This window comes from Eimeria acervulina, genomic scaffold (assembly GCF_000499425.1).
Source record: "Eimeria acervulina Houghton genomic scaffold, Eah_scaff17, whole genome shotgun sequence".
Taxonomy (NCBI): Eukaryota; Apicomplexa; class Conoidasida; order Eucoccidiorida; family Eimeriidae; genus Eimeria; species Eimeria acervulina.
This window is the reverse complement of record NW_013550144.1, coordinates 111,077-131,650: the sequence shown is the minus strand read 5'-3', so window position 1 is coordinate 131,650 and position 20,574 is coordinate 111,077. Positions and strand designations below refer to the sequence as shown.

At 50.6% G+C, this 20,574-nt stretch overlaps 1 protein-coding gene across 1 annotated transcript in view; it reads left to right on the top strand.

Annotated features, from left to right (window-relative positions):
* Nucleotides 1-846: 846 nt before the first annotated feature.
* EAH_00004600 (RNA pseudouridine synthase domain containing protein, putative) overlaps nt 847-20,574 on the top strand; it is a gene marked incomplete at both ends in the record, with an annotated part of 22,507 nt that continues 2,779 nt past the window's right edge. The window contains 13 exons of the mRNA XM_013396908.1: nt 847-908; nt 1,177-1,401; nt 1,763-3,897; nt 4,791-5,653; nt 5,870-6,222; nt 6,984-11,522; nt 12,056-16,197; nt 16,550-16,656; nt 17,052-17,171; nt 17,474-17,824; nt 18,245-18,437; nt 18,938-19,793; nt 19,996-20,465. Coding sequence (XP_013252362.1) covers nt 847-908; nt 1,177-1,401; nt 1,763-3,897; nt 4,791-5,653; nt 5,870-6,222; nt 6,984-11,522; nt 12,056-16,197; nt 16,550-16,656; nt 17,052-17,171; nt 17,474-17,824; nt 18,245-18,437; nt 18,938-19,793; nt 19,996-20,465 — 14,416 coding nt within the window. The remainder of the gene's footprint in view (nt 909-1,176; nt 1,402-1,762; nt 3,898-4,790; nt 5,654-5,869; nt 6,223-6,983; nt 11,523-12,055; nt 16,198-16,549; nt 16,657-17,051; nt 17,172-17,473; nt 17,825-18,244; nt 18,438-18,937; nt 19,794-19,995; nt 20,466-20,574) is intronic.

Sequence of the window (20,574 nt, the reverse complement as noted above, 5' to 3'; positions counted from 1 at the left end):
AGCAGCAGCAACAGCAGCAGCAGCAGCAGCAGCAGCGGCCGCCGCCGCCGCTGCTGCTGCTGCTCTTCCGGTCCCACGAGTTCCTCTGGGGCTTTCATCTATTTTAATTTCTTTTGCTTGCTGGGGGGCTGCGCGAATATAGTGTTAATTACTACTGACGCCTCGGGAGCGTGCTCACGCAGCAGCAGCAGCAGCAGCAACAGCAGCAGCAGCAGCAGCAACGCGCCTTCTTCTGCCTCCGTGCATGCTACACCGCTGCTGTTGTTGCTGCTGCCGTTCTTGCAGCAGCAGCAGCAGCAGCAACAGCAGCAGCAGGAAACCAGCATCAAAGTTTTTGTTGTGACGAAGAGGCGAGCAGGGCGGACGCTCCCGCTGCAGCAGCAGCAGCAGCAAAGGAGCAGCAGCAGCAGCAGCAGCGACAGCAGCAGCAGCAGCTGCTGCTGCAGCGTTACGGCTTGTATTATTGATATCAGCAGCAAGTAAGCTACAATACACTCTCTCTATTAACGCCTCTGTCTCTTGCAGTCGCTGTCTGCTGCTGCGCGTCTCTGCTCTTGCTGCTGCTGCTGCTGTTCCTTTGCTGCTGCTGCTAATGCTCCTTTGCTGCTGCTGCTACTGCTCCTTTGCTGCTGCTGCTACTGGCAGCAGCAGCAGCTGCAGCACTCTAGTCGCTGCTCACCGCTTTGCGTACGCGTTGACGCAACAGCTGCTTCTCCATTTGCTGCTGCTGCAGCTGCGCAGCAGCAGCGCTGCAGTTTGTTGCTGCGGAATCGAAGTGTTTAGGGTATAGGGTTTAGGGTTTAGGGTTTAAGATTTAGGGTTTAGGGTTTAGGGTTTAGGGTTTAGGGTTTTTTGTGGGGTTTCCGTGGAGCGGCAGCAAAGCGGATTCGGGGTGCGACGCAGAGAAGGTCTGCTGCTGCTGCTGCTGCTACGACTACTACTACTGCTGCTGCTACTGTTGCTGCTGTTGCTGCTGCAGGAAGGGAGGCCGGCGGTGCTGCGTGTTGACCTCGTCGAGTTTTTGTGGCTGCTGTGCTGCTGCTGCTGCTGCTGCAGCACAACCCATTTAGCAGCAGCAGCTCTGCAGCAGCAGCAACAGCGGCAGCACCCCTACAGCCGCAGCCGCAGCAGCAGCAGCAGCAAGCCTTTGTATCAAGGGGTGTACGTACACCTCAGGGCGTCCTCCTAACTGTGGGGTGGGGCGCTGCTCGTTGCCTGCTGCTGCTGCTGCGCCAGCAGCAGCGGCCGCTGCAGCAGCAGCAGCAGCAGCAGCAACAGCAGCGGCTGCAGCAGCAGCAGCAGCAGCAGCAAAGATGGGGAACAACGGCAGCTCTGCCCCGTCTTTTGAGTTTGAGAGGACCTCCCTAAGTAGAAATTCAAGCAACAACAGCCCTCATCGAGGTAAACCCTAAACCCTAAACCCTAAACCCTAAATCTTAAACTTTAGACAAACCCCAAACCCTAAACCCTGTGGACCGAGGTGAATGCGCTCCGGGTTTCGGTCAAGGATTTAGGGTTTAGGGTTTGCAATCTACGCTTAGTTGCTCTGACTTAGGGTGTAGGGTTTAGGGTTTAGGGTTTAGGGTTTAGGGTTTAGGGTTTAGGGTTTAGCATTTAGTTACAGCATAGGATATGTAATTCACACCGCTTTACGGGTTGTTTATTGTTTATTGTTCATTGCAAATGTCTTGCTGCTCGTTTCTTAGGGTTTAGGGTTTAGGGTTTAGGGTCTAGGGTTTAGGGTTTAGGGTTTGTGCTGCAGTTCCTGTTGTTGAGCGTCGGGTGTTGGCAGTGCGAGGCGGCGGCGGCTGTCAGAATTTTTCGAGTCCCTTGTTTATACCTCTGCGCTGCGAGTCAGCAGCAGCAGCAGCAGCAGCAGGCAGCAGCAGCAGCAGCAGCAGCACGCCTCCAGCGGAGGAGGAGGTAGACAGCACACGTGCTGCGTCATTGAGACGGCCTTGCTGCGCTGCAGCAGCAGCAGCAGCTGCTGCTGCTCCGCTGCTGCTGAGTTCAGCAGACGGGCTGCGAATTGGAGAGGAAGAGATAGCAGGTGATGCTGCTGCAGCTGCTGTAGCTGCTGCTGCCGCTGCAGCAGCAGCAGGGGGGCGCAGCAGCGGCTCCACCTGCAACGCATGCAGCAGCTGCAGCAATGTGACGCTTGGAGGTTTGCCTGCTGCTCCTATATTGCCTCTGGAAGCAGCAGCAGCAGCAGCAGCGCAGCAGCAGCAGCAACAGCAGCAGCAACAGCTTGCTGCTAGCACTTGTTTCGGCGTTCCGCTGTCTACTCGAGGGCTCAGCAGCAGCAGCAGCCGCAGCAGCAGCGAGGGTACAGCAGCAGATGCGTTCATGTATGGGTCTGATTTGCTGCCAGCAGCAGCAGCAGCAGCGTCAGGGGCCCTACCTCCAGCCCAATCGCAACAGTCTTCGGCTGCTGCAGCAGCAGCAGCAGCAGGGAGGTTTAGCAGCACTTCAAAGGATTGCATTCGGTGCTCTTCGGGCGTCTTTCATGGTGGTGATGCAGCAGAAGTAAGGGCAGCAGCAGAGCCCAGAGGTGCTGCTGCTGCTGCTTCAGGGCCTGCCGCAGCAGCAGCAGCAGCAGCAGCTTCTGCCGGTGATGGTTGTTCAGGAGAGAGCGGCGACAGCAGCTTTGCTCCTACGAGCAACAACAACAGCAGCAGCAGCAGCAGCAGCAACAGCAGCAGCAGCAGCAGCATTGTTGTTAGTGGTGGTGGGTGCAGCATGTACGCTTCACCCGGAAGCCCTACGGGTCCTAGTAGTAGCTCAGGAATAGGGCGTGTAAGCAGCAGCAGCACGAGCAGCAGCAGCAGCAGCAGCAGCACGAGCAGCAACAGCAACACGAGCAGCAACAGCAATACGACGAACACGACGAACACGACGAACATGAGTAACAGCGCAGCAGCAGCAGCAGCAGCAGCAGCTGCTGCTGCTGCTAGCGCCAGCAGCAGCGGCAGCAGCAGCAGCAGCAGCAGCATGGGCAGCTCAGAAGGAAGCCACTGCGTAGAGTTTGAAGTGCGAAACTTCTGGAAGGTAGCGAAGACACATAATGACATTGAGTCGCCTTGCTGCGGTTGCTGCAGAGGGTTTGTGTTTCGCTTGCTGCTGCATCCTCGGGGTACAGCAGGGACAGAGAGCGAAGCGTCACATCTGTCTGTATTCCTAGAAGCCGTTAAACAGCCCTGGTACCCCGACGACTGGTGCTTTCCTAACGTTCGTTTTGAGTTGTCTGTAATTAATTTAAAGGATCAAAAACAAAGTATAACCTCTTGGGCACACTGGACGTTCTCTGCAGAGGCTACAAGTCGGGGCTGGCAGAAGATGATTGCGCATGCACGATTAACTAGACAAAGCGGATTCTTAAGCGATGAAGGGTCTATCTTTATCAAAGGCAAGGCTGAGCCTCCTTTTGCCTCGCTATGGTCTAGGGGTAAGCTCTATAGGCCTCATAGAGCTTGGGAGTATATCCCAGAGAGAGCAGCAAAAACTTTAGAGCATGCATCAGCTTCTTGTGCTGCTGCTGCTGCCGCAGCAGCAGCAGCTGCTGCTGCTGCTGCTGCGGGATCTAATAATACTTTTTATGAACAACAGCAGCATCATCAACACCAAAAACATCTACACCATCATGCTGAAGATGATGATGATGATGATGATGAAGAAGAGGAAGAGGAAGAAGAAGAAGAAGTGGAAGCAGCTGCAGCTGCAGCAGCAGCTGCTGCTGCTGCTGCTGGTGCACCTAATGCTGCTGTGGCCAATAGGGGTCAGCAGCAGCAGCAGCAACACGCTGCTGCTGCCTCTACTAACCTTCTCTCTTATCTAGAGCCTCTTGTACCGGCGCTGCAGCCAGCGCTGGGCGCAGATTGCGTCGCTCTCTTCGTTCACGTAAACCCTAAACCCTAAACCCTAAACCCTAAACCCTAAACCCTAAACCCTAAACAACTCTGAACCCTAAACTTTAGATGAAATTAAGCAAAGTATGAAATAACAGATTATCTCGTTTCGAGACGCCTCAGCTGGGCAGCACCTAATATATATATTTATAATACATAAATATATGCATGTATATATATATTTATAGTATATATATATATTATATGCGTTCATATTATTTATATAATATATATATTTATTATTTATATAACATTTATATCTAATATATGCATATCATATATATATATATACATATATATTTGTTTATATTATTTTACTAGAGATTTAATTTCGCTGTCATTTCTGCGTTCTCGGATTTATTAATTTTTTTGATTTTGTTTTTATTTTTTATTGGATTTCATTTAATAATTTTGTGTCTATCTTCTTCTTGTTTATTTATTTATATTTATTTTAACTTCTTTTTATTTATTTATTTAACTTTGCCCTTCGTTTTTTAAGTTAATTTTTTGTTTTTCTGCGTTTATTTGTGTTTGATTTTTATGAGTTATGTCTAAAAGAATGTTTGTGTATAAAAATATTAATTAAAGTATTTTTTTGTGTTTGGTTGTTTGTTTATTTCTCATGTTATTACATCTATATAAAAAAGTATTGATTGAAATTTATTTTTATGTATTTGTTTGCTCGTTCATTTTTTTAATTTCACCGTCTATTTTACTTGGTAGTATATCAAAGTACTAGGATGAAAGTATTGATTAAAATGCACATATATACATAATATATGTATATATATAATAAATATATATATATATTTATATATATTTATTTGTTTATTTATTTGTTTATTTGTTTATTTGTTTGTTTGTTTGTTTGTTTGTAAATTTCAGTGTTTATTTCACTTGGTAGAATTTCGGCGTCAAATTTTATGTTTTGGGGCGGAGAAGCGCAGACCTCCAGCAGCAGCAGCAGCAGCAGCAGCAGCAGCTCGAGGAGAGCATCTGTCTTCATCTTTATCAACTAAATCGTTTGTTGACGGCTCATTAATAGGAGCACTGCAGCACACATTTGCATATATGCTGCTGTGGCCTGTTGCTGTTGCCTGCAAACGGTATCAGCAGCTTGCTGCTGCAGGTGCTGTTGCTGTTCCTGGCGGATGTGCTGCTGCTGCAGCAGCAGGAGGAGGCGGCTGCTGTACAGCTCCAGCAGGAGGTTGCTCCGCTGCTGCTGCTGCAGGAGGATCTGCTGCAGCAGCAGCAGCAGCAGCAGATGTCTGTCCCTCAGAAATCTGGAGATGGTATGGCGCTGAACTTTTTCCTAAGGGAGCAGCAGCACCGTTGAGGCGTGAAGCAGCACTTGCTCTAGGCTTCGGCAGCAGCAGCAGCAGCAGCAGCAGCAGCAGGAAGCCGAGCTTCTGCTTCTTCTGTCAGAAGTGCTTCTGCTGCTGCAAATGCCACACACAAACGTCTCCTCTCTTCCCCCGCACTGCAGCACAACTTCATTTGCAGTCAGTGCATCCGCCAGCAGCAGCAGCAGCAGCAGCAGGTGCAGCAGCAGCAGGCGTCGCTCCTCCTCCCTCTCCCGCTGCGTCTGCACTCGCACCGGGCGCACCCGGCAGCAGCAGCAGCAGCAGCAGCAAGCCAATGTGCACAGGAGAAGGCTGCTGCTACCGCGAAGGCTTCGGTGATTGTTTGGATTTGTCGGGCAGTGGGAGCGACGACTCGCTTTGTCTTTGCTGCGACCTTATTGACAGGTGAGCAGCAGCAGCAGCAGCAACAGCAGCAGCAGCAGCAGCAGCAACAGCAACAGCAGCAGCAACAGGTGTTTGTTTGTATGTTATGCATTTCCGCATTTACGGGTTTACCCTGAAGACGTTTGCGTTTGCTGCGTTTTCATTTCTCCTCCTCTTCTGCTTCTGCTTCTGCTGCTGCATCTGCTGCTGCTGCTGCTGCTGCTGTTGCTGCTGCAGACACCCTGAGGTGATGGCGTCGCTGCCCCCCCCTCCGTCTACTCGATATATTCTACGCGCTTTGAATTTTCATGATTTGCAGCGCTTAGAGTCGGGAGACCCCTTGGTGCGCATACACACAGAATTATTTTCTCTCTTAATGAGAGAGATAGCCAAAACTAGTTTAGAAGAGAGGGCCCAGCTGCAGCTGCAGCAGCAGCAGCAGCAGCAGATGCAGCAGGGACAGGGGCTAGGAGAAACGGAGGAAGAAGACGCCCCACAAACCCCAGGAAGCACGCGCAACGCCAGCAGCAGCAGCAGCAGCAGCAGCAGCAGCAGCATCTGGGATAATGAAGGGGTTCATTACAGCTCTTGTGATAATCTGGAGGCGACCTGTCACGAACTCTTCTGCTCTTCAGATCGATCCATCGGCCTCATGGCCCCGTAAGACCTGCTGCTGCTGCTGTTGCTGCTGCTGCTGCTGCTGTTGCTGCTGTTGCCGTTGCTGCTGTTGACTTAATTAATATAATAATTGAAATGATTAAAATAATTTAATTATTTACATTATTTAAAGGATTTAAGTTTTTAATCAATATAAATAATCAAATATATAATTATTTGTTTGCTTTAAATGCTGCAATAATAATAATATAAACAACATAAACAGCATAAATAATATAAACAACATAAACAATATAATAAACAGCATAAATAATATACACAACATAAACAATATAACAAACAACATAAATAATATAAACAAAATGAGTACTATATTAAACAAGATAATAAGTAAAGCGGACGTGCGATTGAGGATCGAAAGAAATAGATTTGTTTGCTGTTCTTAGGGATGGTACGGCGGAGATTTGTGTGTCTCTGACGCGGTGTCGACATCTTCATTCTCTCCCTCGCGCTCTTGAAAGCTGCGGCAGGCCTTTTACTCATTATCCTCACGTTTTGTTTGTTTATCTTCAGTCGCCGAAACAAACAAAGAAAGGAGAGTTATTTGATGCCCCTCTGCGAATTGATGCGCAGGGGCTACTGCAGCTTAAAACCAATAATAATAATAATAATAATAATAATAATAATAATAATAATCCTGCTGCAAGTGCTGCTGCAGGGAGTGCTGCTGCAGCGAGTGCGCATGCAGCAGGGGCTCCAGCAGCAGCAGCAGCTGCTGCTGCTGCAGCAGCAGGAGCAGCAGCAGCGGGAAATACGCAGAATAATGCGCAAGCTTCACTTGCTGGTGCAGCAGCAGCAGCAGGGGATCCGCAGCAAGGCACCCCTCCAGGCACAGCAGCAGCAGCAGCAGAAGCAGCCGAAGAAGGAGGAGAAGCAGCAGAAGTTGCAGGCAACAGCACAAGGCCTGGGGTTTCTGCTGCTGCTCCCTGGTCTCGTGTGAAGCAGAAGAAGAAGCTGAGGAACCGCATGCAGCAGCAAGGGCGGCGGCAGCAGCAGCAGCAGCAGCGAGCTGCAGACAATCGCGAGAGCGACATATCTCAGTCTGAGTATTCTGATGAAGAGAAAGCCGCAGCAGCAGCAGCAGCAGCAGAAGCAGCAGCAGGAGATGCAGCAGCAGGAGGATGCGAGGGGGGGGATTGTTGGGGCCCCCCTAGCAGCAGCAACAGCAGCAGCGGCAACAGCAGCAGCAACAGTTGTATGAGCAGCAAAGGCATATCAGGTGTATGCAGCGGGAACGGAAGCAAAGAGAAGTGGTATTCGCTGTTTGCTTTATTTATTAGAGAAGGAGAAAGCAGAGGAGACAGTGCAGCAGCAGCAGCACCTCATTGCTTGCTGCTCAGACCTGATGAAGACGGCCCTTGGTTTAGAGTTGCTGCGGGGAGAGTAGAACGACTTGTTTCTCGCGTAGAGTTTACAGAGTGGAAGTGTCATCGGGATTTCTTTTGCTGCGGTGCTATATATATAGCAGAGGATTATATAGATGCGCTTCAGGCCAGCAGCAGCAGCAGCAGCAGCAGCAGAGAAGCAGCTGCAGCAGACCTCAAACAACTTAATCCTGCACTCTATTACAGCGTACTTCATGAACTCGGCCTCACAGAAACAGACATCAAACAACCCTGGCTGAGACCTCACCAAATGCAGCAGCAACAACTTCGACAAAAACAGCAGCAGCAGCAGCAGCAGCAGCAGCAGCAGGTCAAGCAGCAGGAGCAGCAGGAGAAGGACGAGCGAGACACGCAGCAGGCGCAAACAACGCAAACCGCAGCAACGCAGGAAACTGCTGCAACAGATGCAGCAGCAGCAGATGCAGCAGATGCAACTGCAGAAGAGACCGCGACAGCAGCAGCAGCAGATGCAGCAGCAGAAGCAGCAGAAGCAGCAGCAGGAGAGGGGGGAGACGGCACTGCTGAGCCGATCCCTTCAGCCCCATCTACTGCAGCAGCAGAAGCAGCAGAGGCATCAGAATCTGCAGCACGCGAATCCTCTCTCGCAGCGTCATCACCAGCAGCAGCAGCAGCAGCAGCAGAGCCAGCAGCAGCAGCAGCAGCAGTAGCAGGGAGGCGTTCTATAGTTAACGAGTCGCGGCTGCGTGTCTTCCAGCCTCTGGCTGAGTGGCTGCTGGAGGTGGTGCAGGAGAGGGCAAAGCTCGCTGCAGCAATTGCTTTAGCATCTGAGCAGCAGCAGCAGCAGCTGGACCCTCAGCTGGAGCAGCAGCAGATGCTGCTACAGCAGCAGGGAGGAGTAGAAGGCCTGTCGGAGCAGCCTGCTGCAGGCGAGCAGCAGCAGCAGCAGGAACATAATAGAGAAAGCAAAGCAGCAGCAATACGAGAACTGTGTAGAGTTGAGGAGGAAGAGCTGCTGGTGCTGCAGGAGCTACGTTATGCAATCGCTAGTTTGCTGCTAGATGAATTTATTGATGGCTTCTGCCCCAAACCAGCAGCAGCCGCAGCAGCAGCAGCAGCAGCAGCAGCGGGGGGATCGTATCCCGCAGCCGGAGGCACCAGTGCATCAGAATCTCATTCCCAGTCAGCAGCAGCAGCTGCAGCTGCAGCAGCAGCAGCAGCAGCAGGAGAGCAGCATTCATGGGTTGCTTCATCTCCTCAGTGCTTTGGGCTTTTGAACTGGGAGGGGAAGCTGCTGCTGACAGACGCAGCAAATCTGCTTACAGGGCCTTTGTCAAGGCTGCTAGAGACAGTTGCTTCGCTTGCTAAGGAAGCTGCGGTGTATCTGCAGGCTATTCATATTCGTGCAGCCAGACAGCAGCAGCAGCAGCTGCTCCAGCAGCAGCAGAAACAGCAGCACCAGCTGCAGCAGCAGCAAGGGAAGGAGAAAGACCAGGAAGATGATTCTCCTGCTGCTGCTGCTGCTGCTGCTGCTGCTCCAGGGACGGCGGCGAATAGCCAGCAGCAGTCAGCAGCATCGTCAGCAGCAGCAGCAGCAGCAGCAGCAGCAGATGATGATGATGATGATGATGGGTTAAGTATGCCTGAAGAAGGAGTATTCGGAGGAGAGGCTTCTGCTGTACATCAGGCTGTAGTTGCGCGTTTATACGACCTATGGCGCTGCTGCTGCAGCAGCGGAGTCGATGCAGCAGCAATTTTGTCTTCACCTCAGACTTGTGATTCTCCTGCTTCTGCTTTGCCTTTCTCTCTGGCCTTCAGTGCAGCAGCAGCGGCAGCAGCAGCAGCTGCTGCTGCTGCTGCTGGGGGCGGCGGGAGCGGTGGTGGTGCTGCTGGAGGTGGGGTTTCTGCTGCTGCAGCTCCGACTGCAGGTGCTGCTGTTGCAGCAGCAGCAGCAGCAGCAGCAGCAGGAAGCTTACGCCCTACGCAGCTGTTGCTTGCTTTGTCGCACGCCAGCAGCACTTCTGTTTATATCCCTCTCTGCGGTTTAGACAGCACTTTAAACGTCTTGTCGTCTTTAAGAGCTTCTCTAGGCCCTCTGCCTTCGTTGCAGCAGATGCGGCTGCAGCTAAACGAGAAGCGTGTTGTTACTGCTCACTTGCATCGGCCGCAAGAAGTAATTGCTGCTTATATCTCTCTCTTTGGAGATCAGCAGCAAAAAGAAGTGCTGCAGCAGCAAGCACCTCAGCTCCTCTGCTTGCCCTGCCTTACCCATTCCCTCCGGCAGCCCACCAGCAGCAGCAGCAGCAGCAGCAGCAGCAGCAGCAGCAGGAGAGGAAGGCGTAAGTGCGGCTGTGCGTCTCTTCCTGCAGCAGTCAGCAACGCATTAGCTGCTGCTCTCGCAGTAGCTCTGCGGTGCGGGGGATATGAAGAAATAGAGAGAGAGACAGACACAATTAAAGAGTTGCTGCAGATGCATGCATGTCAGATTACTGCTGCTCTACAGAGAGACGCAGCAAACCTTTGTCTTCCTTCTCTTGACCCCCAAGCAGGTATTTGCTGCAGCACTTGTGCTGCAGCAGCAGAAGAGGCGGAGCAGCAGAACGAGGCTGAAGACGCTGCAGCAGCAGCAGCAGGAGAGACGGAGCAACCAGCGGCAGCAGGGGAAGCCGCAGGCGGTGCCCACAGCAGCAGCAACCGAGTGGATTCTCTGGTGGCTGCAGCAGGAGCAGCAGCAGCAGCAGCAACAGCAGCAGCAGCAGCAGCAACAGGAGGAGGCGGGCGGCGACGTAAGGTTGCTCGAGGGATGAGCCCTTCAAATGGTGCAGGCTTGTCTTTCTCTCCTTTATTAGATAGTCTTTTACCGACTGTTGTCTTTACTCAAGCAGCAGCAGCAACAGCAGATCCGCGTGTGTTTCTGCTGTCTATACACTCTACGCTGCTGCCTCAGAGGCCCTTCGCTGGTAGAGAGTATGGGCCCCCTACTTCTTCGCGGCTGCGTCAGCAGCAGCAGCAGCAGCAGGACCCGCAGCAGCAGGAGTTTGTTCCTGAAAGCCTTTGCAGGGGCTCTCCTGCAGCCGCAGCAGCAGCAGCAGCTGCTGCTGCTGCTGCTGCTGCGGCTGCGGGGTCGGAGGGCACTTGCAACTCCGCCTGTCGCGGAGGAGGCCCGCGATTTGGGGGTCATGGCTATGAGCCGTATAGCAGCAGCAGCAACAACAGCGGAGCAGCAGCAGCCGCAGCTGCTGCTGCTCTGGGTCCCTTCGGCGGTGGTGCGGGGGGTTTGCTTCCGTTTGGCGCTGGAGCAGCAGGAGGTGGTTACCGTAGTGCGGGTGCTGCTGCTGCTGCAGCTGCTGCAGCAGCAGCAGCAGCTGCAGCAGCAGAGGTAGAGCCTGAGCTGCTTGAATTAGGCATTATTGTAGCTGCAGACCTCGCAGGGTTAGAGGGGTTTTGTATAGAAGATAATTTGCTGCCGAAGCATCGACTGCTAATCCGAAGAAGAGATGCAGCAGGGGCTCCTATAACTGTTCGCAGGCTGTATTGTGCTTTAAGACGAGTAATACTATCACAGCTGGGCCCTGCTGCTGCTGCTGCTGCTGCTGCAGCTGCTGGTGGTGGTGCTGGTGGTGGGGGTGTTGCTGCGGCCTTCGATGGCGTAGCCCCCCACAGAAGCACCTACAGCAGCAGCAGCAACAGCAGCAGCAACAGCAGCAGCAGCGGGGATTTATATGGAGGAGAAGACCTGTGGGGTTTTGTTTCTGCTGCTGATGAAGAAGGAGCAGCAGATGATGACAAGCGCTTTGCATATAAACCAACGGCTTTAGACGCTTTCTTTCTCTATGCACTCAAACCCGATACTGATCCTTCGAGGAGAGGTGCTTTATTATATTATTTATTCTATTTATTCTATTTATTCTATTTTATTTATTTATTTTATTTATTTTATTTTGTTTGTTTTGTTGTTTTGTCTGCTTTGGCCGTCGCTTCTTCTGTCTTTTTCTCTTGTCTCAATTTATCTAATTTATTTTTCTTTTTTTAACTTTGTTTATCTCTCTCTCTATTTCTTTTCATTTTCATTTTCTTTTCTTTGCCTTTGTTGGTCTTTGCCTTTGTTTGTCTTTGTCTTTGTTTGTCTGTGTCTTTGTTTGTCTTTGTTTTTGTTTGTTTGTTTTTCATTGTCTCCTCCTCTCTTTGTCTCTGTTTGGCTGTCTTTTTTTATTTTCTTTGATTTCTCGCTTTCTCACTGTGTATTTATTTAGGGTGTATATGCAGTGTATCTTTCATGCAATTCTTGTTCTTATATATATATATATATATATATATTTGCGGTATATACGCAGTTAGTTGTTTATTTCATACAACATACATATAATATATATATATATATATATTTGGGGTGTATCTGCAGGTCGGCGTCGCTTTGCATTTATGCATCCGAGTGATTCATTGGATTCATATATCGACCACAAGCGATTGCTGTTGGATGCAGCAGCACCAGACGTGACAATATTAATAATGGGTGCTCCTCCCCGCAGCAGCAGCAGCAGCAGCAGCAGCAGCGGAGGAGTTGAATTGTTCCCGCTCGAAGATACAAATGAATATCCTCTGCTGCTGTTCAAGTGGTTTTGCCCTGACTCTGTTTCTTTGCTTTGTTTGGGGCCGATAATATGCTCTGCGAAGCAGCAGCTGCAGCAGTATGTGCTGCAGTGGGTGCTGCCGCGTGCTGCAGCAAGTGGGTTCTTAACGGAGATGCAGCAGCAGCAATTTGCTGCTGACCCAGACTCTTTGCTGGTTATGGAGGAATGTCAGCTGAGGACTGTTCAAAATATTCGAAGGTGGTTTTGTGCAATTAAAAAAATAAATAAAAAGACAGGCGATATTATCATTGTACAGCCCAGGGTGTATATTGAGTCGCCAGCAACTGTGAGGCATAGAGAAGCTTCAGCACTTCTTCGTCAAGTATATGCAGCAGAGTGTGCTAATGATAAAAGAGGAGGGGCTCTTCCTGCTCCTTTGCTGCCTCTTGCTGCTCCTGCTGCAGCAGCAGCAGCAGCAGCAAAAGACCCAGCCAGTCCAGCAGCAGCAGCAGCTGCTGCTGCTGCTTCTGCTCCCGGAAGCGGCTTCAGAGGGCTTGCACCAGATGGAACAGTAGGCGCGGGGCTGCTAGCAGGACGAGGACCAGCAGCAGCAGCAGCAGCAGCAGCAGCGGAAGCTGCTGCTGACGATGAAGCAGCAGGAGGTAAGCGCCGGAAGAAGAAAACAAAGAAAGCCCCACAGAGACCTGCAATACCCACAAATAAGAAAAGTGTTATTGCAAAGTTAGCAGAGGACAGCAGAAGAGCAGAGAAAGAAGACGGAGAGAAAACAGAAATAAACGCAAGCAGCGACGCAGCAGCAATTGAAGCAGCAGCAGCAGCAGCAGCAGCAACTGCTGGGCAGACAGATGCAGCAAAGACTGGGGCGGGGTCACCAGCAAATGCGAAGACAAAGGCAGCAGCAGCTGCTGCTGAGCAGGAGGATGCAGCAGGCGATGCAACTAAAGCAGCAGCCGCTAAGGCAGCAGCAGCAAAGTCAGCAGCAGCAGCCACGGCATCAGCAGCAACCGCTGCAGAAGCACAGCCTGGCCGAAGCAAAAAGCAGCAGCAGCAGCAGGCGGCAGCAGAGGCTCGGAGCAGAGCGAAGGAGACGCCTAAAGCTGCCACTGCAGCAGCTGCTGCAACAACTCCCAAGGCCCAAGACAAGAAACCAACAGCAGCAGCAGCCTCTCCAGTTGCTGCCGCAAGCCCGCAGCAACAACTGCGAGCTGCAGCAGCAAAGCCAGCAGCAGCACCAGAGGACGATGCTGCAGCGGATCTCAAGAAGCAGAAGGATAAGCAGCAGCAGCAGAAGCGTGCGGCTGCTGCTGCATCGGACTCCAGCTCTGTGGCACCAGCTGCGGCCACCCCACAGTCTGAACAAGCAGCAGCAACAGCAGCAAAGAAAAGCGCAGCAGCAGCAGCAGCAGGAGCAGCAGCAGCAGCGGGACAAAAAACTCGTGGCACAGAGAGCCAGCGGCGCGGCGCCTCAGCCGTTTCCCCCTCAGCAGCAGCAGCAACAACAGCAGCAGCAGCAACTCCAGCAGCAGCAGCAGCAGGGCCTTCTGGGAGCCCCCAGTCTCCATTGGGCTCTAAAGCAGCGCGGAGTGCTGCGCAGCGTCAGCAGCAGCAGCAGGTTGATTCTGCTGCAGCAGGTGGCGAAGAGTTAGGGGAAGCCTCTGGAGCTTCGTCTCCTCCATCGGACTCCGCAGCAGCAGCAGCAGCAGCAGCAGCAGCAACAGCAGAGCTACCGCATCGGCATTTGCTGCAGCGACAGAGCCTGGAGACGCTGCAGAGGCTGGCAGCAGCACGGGAGGTGCATGAAGAGGCTTTGAAGCTGCTTGCTGCTGAAGTGATTGAGTCGGTCCTGAGCCACATAGCTAAAGAAGCAGCAGCAACTGCTGCTGCTGCTGCTTCTGCACCCTGGCTGCAGGCATGCAGAGGCTCCTCTCCCGCAGCAACTGCAGCAGCAGCAGCAGCAGCAGGTTCTAAGCGCGCAGCGGCCTCTGGATCCCCTTCTTCCGCGTCTGCAGCAGCGCCCGCAGCAGCAGCAGCAACAGCAGCAACTGCAGCAGCAACAGGGAGTGTAAGGACGCCACTAGACAGCCCCGTAGCAGGGGAGGTGCTGCTGCAAGCAGCAGAATTACTCGATAGGCTGAGTGCAACCAGTTTGTCGTCGCAGCAGCGGCCTCTCTTTGCAAAGCAGCTGCAGATACACCTGGAGATGGCGCTGCTGCAGGCTCTAGAGTGCAGCGCAGCAGCAGCAGACGATGCAGCAGCAGCTAATGCAGCAGCAGCAGCAACACAAAAAGGACGCCGCAGCAGCTACAGCGGCATAGCAGCCCCTGGCGGCAGCAGCAGCGCCAAAGGCGCTTCCCCTAGCAGCAGCAGCAGCAGCAGCTTGGAGGGTCTGAGTGCAGCAGACTTAAGGTTTCTTGCCTTTAGGCGTTTGCTTTCACCCAGGGGTTTAGCTGCTTCCGAGCTGTTTGCTGTTTTAGCTGTGGGGCGCAGCGGGCTCATCGTCTCCAGGAAGCTGTTGGCGCTGCACTGCCACGGCTTCTTAGATAGACCTCCTGCTGCAGCAGCAAACAGCAGCAGCAGCAGCAGCGGCAGCAGCAGCAGCAGCGGTGCAAGTGCGGGTAGCAGCGCCGGCGCAAGTGGCAGCAGCAGCAGCAGCAGCAACAGTGCGAGTGCGGGCAGCACCACCAGCAGCAGCAGCAGCAGCAAGAGCAGCAGCAGCAGTCTGAGCAGCAGCTTAAAGGTAGCAGCAGTAGCAAGCATGTGGCTGGTGCTGGGGCCTCGCCACTTATCGCGTCTGGGGGAGTCGCAGCAAGGCCGGCGTTTGTTTGACTCTGTTTCAAAGCGCTTGATTGAATTTTGTTTGCTGCGGCTGCCAGCAGCAGCAAATGCAGCATCTTCATATCCCTGTGTCCCGCTGCTGCTCGCTGCTGACGCTCCTAAAGCCTCAGCAGCAGCAGCAGCAGCAGCAGCAGGCGTTGATGGATTAGTTGCTTGGGCTGTTGCTGTGCTGCTCAAGTGGCTGTACTCTGTGAAGGTAACGCAGCTAACGCTGCCGCGTGTTGCTGCTCTCTCGGGGCCTCTTTCATCTCTTGCTTTGCCTTCTGTTCTTGCTGCTGCATATCCTGCTGCAGCACCACCACCTGCTGCTGCTGCAGCAGCAGTAGAGGCTGCTGCTGCTGCAGCAAGAGCAGCGGGATCGCCTTCACTCCCCAGTGTTGCGGAGGACGCAGCAGCAGATGCAGATGAAGTTGAACGCAAACCAGCAGCAGCAGCAGCAGCAGCGCCGATGTGGGCCCATGTAGCAGAAGGCAGATCTCCTGCAGGACACCGCGTAGCTCCATGGGGGGCGTCTTCTCCTGCTGCAGCAGCAGCAGCAACAGCAGCAGCAACAGCAGCAGGAGCAGCAGACGGTTCGCCACGTCGCGGCGGTGGAGCCGCTACTGCTGCTGCTGGAGGACGTCGGGGTGCATGCAGCAGCAGCAGCACAGACTCTTGTTCTGTTGCTGAGTGGCTAACTGATCGGTGGGAGTCTGACGATGAAGATTTATATAGAGATGCCTCACCTCCTCCTCTGCAAGACGGATTAGAGTCTCAGCAGCAGCTTTCTTCTCGTTCTTCAGCAGCAGCAGCAACAACAACAGCAACAACCCCCACCCCCAGCAGTGCCACCAGCAGCAGCTCCAGCAGCAGCAGCTCTAGCAGCAGCTCTAGCAGCAGCAGCAGCAGGAGGGTGTTTAAGAAGGCTTCTCCCTACGTAATAGCTGAGGGTTTGACTTGGCTGGTAGTCTATAAGCCTGCCTTTTGGCATTGTTCAGGTATTAGCAGGTCTCGAAGTCTGTCTTTAGCTCGGCTTCAAAACGCAGATGATATTGAAGAAGCCCTTGCACATATTACTATTGATGACCTCCTTAATAGCGGCAAAGTCGAGAGCTTTCACCTCTATCTTATGAAAAAGGTAAACAAATACTATTAATTAACTAATTCAATTTATTAATTATATTTATTTATTTATGTATTTGTTCGTTTTTTTGTTTTTTAATGAAACGCAATAGAATATGAGAGCTTTCACCTCCATCTATCAAACAAAAATAAACAAATAATGCAATTAACTCTTTAAATTAATTAATTATTAGTTTTTAAAGAATTTGAATTGTAGTAGCAACACGAAACAGAGCTGCAGCAGAAGCATTCTGCTGCTGCGGATGCAGCTGCTGGTGATAATGACCATATGCATTATACGCTGCTTGTGGTGTTGCTGCTGCTCTTGCTGCTGCTGCTTCTTGCTGCTGCTGCTGCTGCTGCTGCAGTACCCGCGGTTAGAGACAGTTCGGCGTTGGGAGGAGATGGAGTGCGGGCTGTGCCATAGAACAGACCTCGAGACTTCAGGCTCTCTTCTTATTGCTAAGACGAGAAGGTATTCTTTGATTTAAATAAATTTCATTATTTAAATGTTATTCTTATTATATTGAAGTTTATTATTCTTATTGGTTGTTACTGTTATTATTATCTTACTCATCCTGATAGTCTTAATATTGTATTCCTCTTCATAGTGCTATGAGGCTCTCTTCTCATTGCTAAGACGAGAAGATATTCTTTTTATTTAAATAAATAATTGTAAAAATATCACATCATTATAATAATTATAATAGTAATTATTTATTATTATTTTGTGAGATAATATTTGAGCAGTCTAGACGTCTTTCTTTTTTGTTCAAGTTGCATTTTGTTGATTTCTTTTTTGTCAATTTATTATTCTGATAATATATTTATTAAATATTATTTATTTATTCATTTATTTATTTAATGCAGGGCTCGAGAGATAATATTTGAACAATTTAGACGCCGCTCTGTTCATAAGGAGTATTTGCTGCTCTGTCATGGAAGAGTTCCCGAAAAATACGGCAAAATTAATCATCCAATTGCCACCAGGTAATTCTTTATATTCTTTTTATTTTATTCTTTTTATTTTATTATTTTTATTATTTTTATTGTTGTTTTTATTGTTTTTATTGTTTTTGTTGTTTTTATTATTTTTATCCTCGTTCTTCTTGTTTTTCTGCTTTTTCGTTATCTCTAGATGGTTGTACGTTTAGCTAAAGAAAAGCGTAAACAAATAATAATGATAATAAATAAACAAGCATATAGAAATATATATATATATATATATATATATTTATATATTTATATTTATTTATATGATCTTATGTTAATTTGTTTATGTTTGTTTGAAGGGATTTCGATACTTGTCGTTCTAAGAGCCACTTCTCTGCAGTAGTGGGGCCTCATGAAGGCGGCGAAGAGGCATTAACAGAATTTCGTTTATTGAAAGTCTTCAAGCTCCGCCGACCTAATGACCCTAAGATTGTTGCTGCTGTTGCTGCAGCAGCAAGAATGAATGCTGCTGCTACTGCTGGTGGTGGTCCGAACGCGCCACAGCAGCAAAGGGCAGCAGCAGCTAAATCAAACAGCAGCAGCAGCAACAGCAGCAGCAGCAATAGCAGCAGCAGCAAAGAGTTTACTTATAGCCAGGAGTTCAGCTTCTGCCGCGTGAAGATCCATACAGGGAGGACACATCAGATCAGGTTTGTCTTCATTTCTGTTTTTGCTTCTCTATGTGTCTGCTGCTGTTTTATTTATGCTGCTGCTGCTCGCTGCTGCTGCTGCATATCTATTCTGCTATTTACCTGCGTTTTGTTCGTTTAATTAAAATTATCTCTCGTCTGTTTTTATGTTTTTTATGTTTATTTATTTGTTTGTTCTCTTTCATGTTGGTTTGTTAGCGCTGGCTTCACTCCTTTATCACTGATGTTGCTGGTATTGCTGCTGCATGCTGCTGCTGCATGTTGCTGCTGCTGTCGCAGTTTGCATCTGTTGTTGCTACTGCTAGTTTTATTTTTGTGTTGCTGCTGTAGTAGCGTTTGTTTCTGCTGTGGGTTTAATATCCTTATACTCCAACTCCTGCTGCTGCTGATGCTGCTGCTGCTGCTGGTCTTCTTATTCAGGGTACACTTCCAGCACCTGGGTCATCCTTTAGTAGGGGATGCGAAGTATTGCTACAGAGGCCTTGCTGCAGTAGATAGGGTTTGGTGCGGCCGCATGTTTCTTCATTCAAGTTTATTAGTTTTTAACTCTCCCGATACAAACGAAAATAAAGCTGTTACTGCTACATCTCCGCTTGCCCCTGAGTTAAAACATGTAAGAAGATCTTCTTGTCTTTGTTTGCAACATTATCTAACTCACTTCTTTTAAAGAAATACTTCTTCTTGTGTTCGTTCTTAAACCCTAAACCCTAGACGGCTGCACCAGTAGGGAGGGGCTGTATCTTATCTTGCTGTTATATAGTGCTTGTATCTATCTATTTTGTATATTATTTACTATTTGTTGTATCGGGAATATATTAATATGCTTCTGTGTATTTATTTGCATGCTTTTATACAAGCCCAAGGTCTTACATAATATATATATATATATATATATATATATATATATATATATTATGGGCGGGTATGATATACAGTATGTAGTGCAGTAGCAATATATGTTGCTTAGTTATTATATAAAATGCGACAAATGCCGTGATAGAATATATATATATATGCGTATGTATATAAATATATATATATAATTTATAATATATGTTTCCTAAGTAGTATATAATACACTGCTTGATATAATTGCTGTTATGCTGAGTGCAGGCACTGGAGAACGAGTTAATATGCGTAGAGGACTTCACAAGCAGTCGGGATCGGGATCGGGATCGGGATCGGGATCGTGGGGACGATCCCCCGGAGGCTGTCTCAGAGTGCGCCGCTTCCCTTGAAGGGCACCGCGCTGCTGCTGCTGCTGGTGCTGCTGCGCCCAGGGACAGCACTTCTGCTGCAGCAGCTACACCTGCTGCTGCTTCAGCTGCTGCTGCGACCCCTGTAACGCGCAGCGCACCTGCTGCTGCGGCCGGCACTTTTGCTGCTGTTGCTGCTTCCGCTGCCGCAGCAGATTCTGCAGCAGCAGCAGCAAGAGGGGCCGCCCAAGCAGCAAAGCAAAAGGGCGACTCTTCGCCAGCAGCAGCAACAGCTGCTGCTGCTGCGAAGAGCAACTCACCGACACAAGCAGCAACGTCTGAACCGCCTCACGTTGAAACCCCTGCAGCAGCAGCAGCAGCAGCAACTGCAGCAGCACGAGGAGTCGGAGAGTCCTCCGTGCCTCGACGCCAGACTCCAGCCATCAGACCCACTGCAGCAGCAGCAGCAGCAGGGTCGCAGCCTTCTGCAGCCGAAGGTGATCCTCAGAGGCAGCAGCAGCAGGAACAGCAGCAGCAGCAGCCTCCTCTGTCTGAGTGGCAAAAGCAGCAGCGGCGTGCATCTTCTGTCGGCGTGCGTTTCACGTCTGCTGCTGCTGCTGCTGCAGCAGCAGCGGCAGCAGCCGGAGCAGCAGCAACAGCAGCAGATCCTCGAGATGCAGCAGGATCTGAGAGGAACTGGACCTATCGTTCATTTGCTGCGCAGCTGCTTCGACGCCTGGGGCCGAGTGCAGCAGATGCTGCAGCTAACGGAGGTAAATAAGCAAATAGCAGCAAGCTCTTCAATTGTAGTCTCTAAGTTTATATTTTATATTACATATACATATATATATATATATGCATATATATATATGTATATATGCATGTCTGTATTAAATGGCTTGTTGTTGGTACTTATATGCTTTCTGGGTGTGCTACTGCTGCTGCTGCTGCTGCTGCTGCTGTTGGGGTGTGCAGGTGTAGCTGCTGCCTTGGAGGGTTGGCCGTTGCATCGGTCTTCTACCTTTCAGCGACGGGAGGCTCTGTCTTTCTGTCTTGCTGCTGCAGCGCAGCAGCAGCAGCAGCAACAGCAGGCTGTCCTTGCGCTCCTCAGCACCGTCAGACGCTGCCTCTTCCGCTTGTTCCAACTCTGTGGAGCGCGCTGTTGCAGCAGCAGCAGCAGCTGCCGCAGCAGCAGCAGCGACAGCGGATCCAGCATGAGTGGCGGCGAGCGCAGCAACCGCAGCAGCAGAAACAGCAGCAGCAGCAACAACAATTTAGGCACCCCACTGCGGATATCTTTCAAGAAAAGCACGGGGCAGTTGCGGCTGCCGGCTGCGCTGCGAGCAGCAGAAGCAGCAGCAGCAGCAGCAGCAGTTCCTATGCCTGCAGCTCCTCCAGGCTGGCGGCAGCTGCTGCAGATTGCTGCAGCAGCATTATCTAATGAGGTATTATACTGCAGTAGGCCTAGAGGGAGATACGTGCGGCTGCTGCTGCTGCCGTTTGCAGAGGAAGAGCTGCAGCAGCAGCAGCAGCCCCACCACATGCCGCCACGAC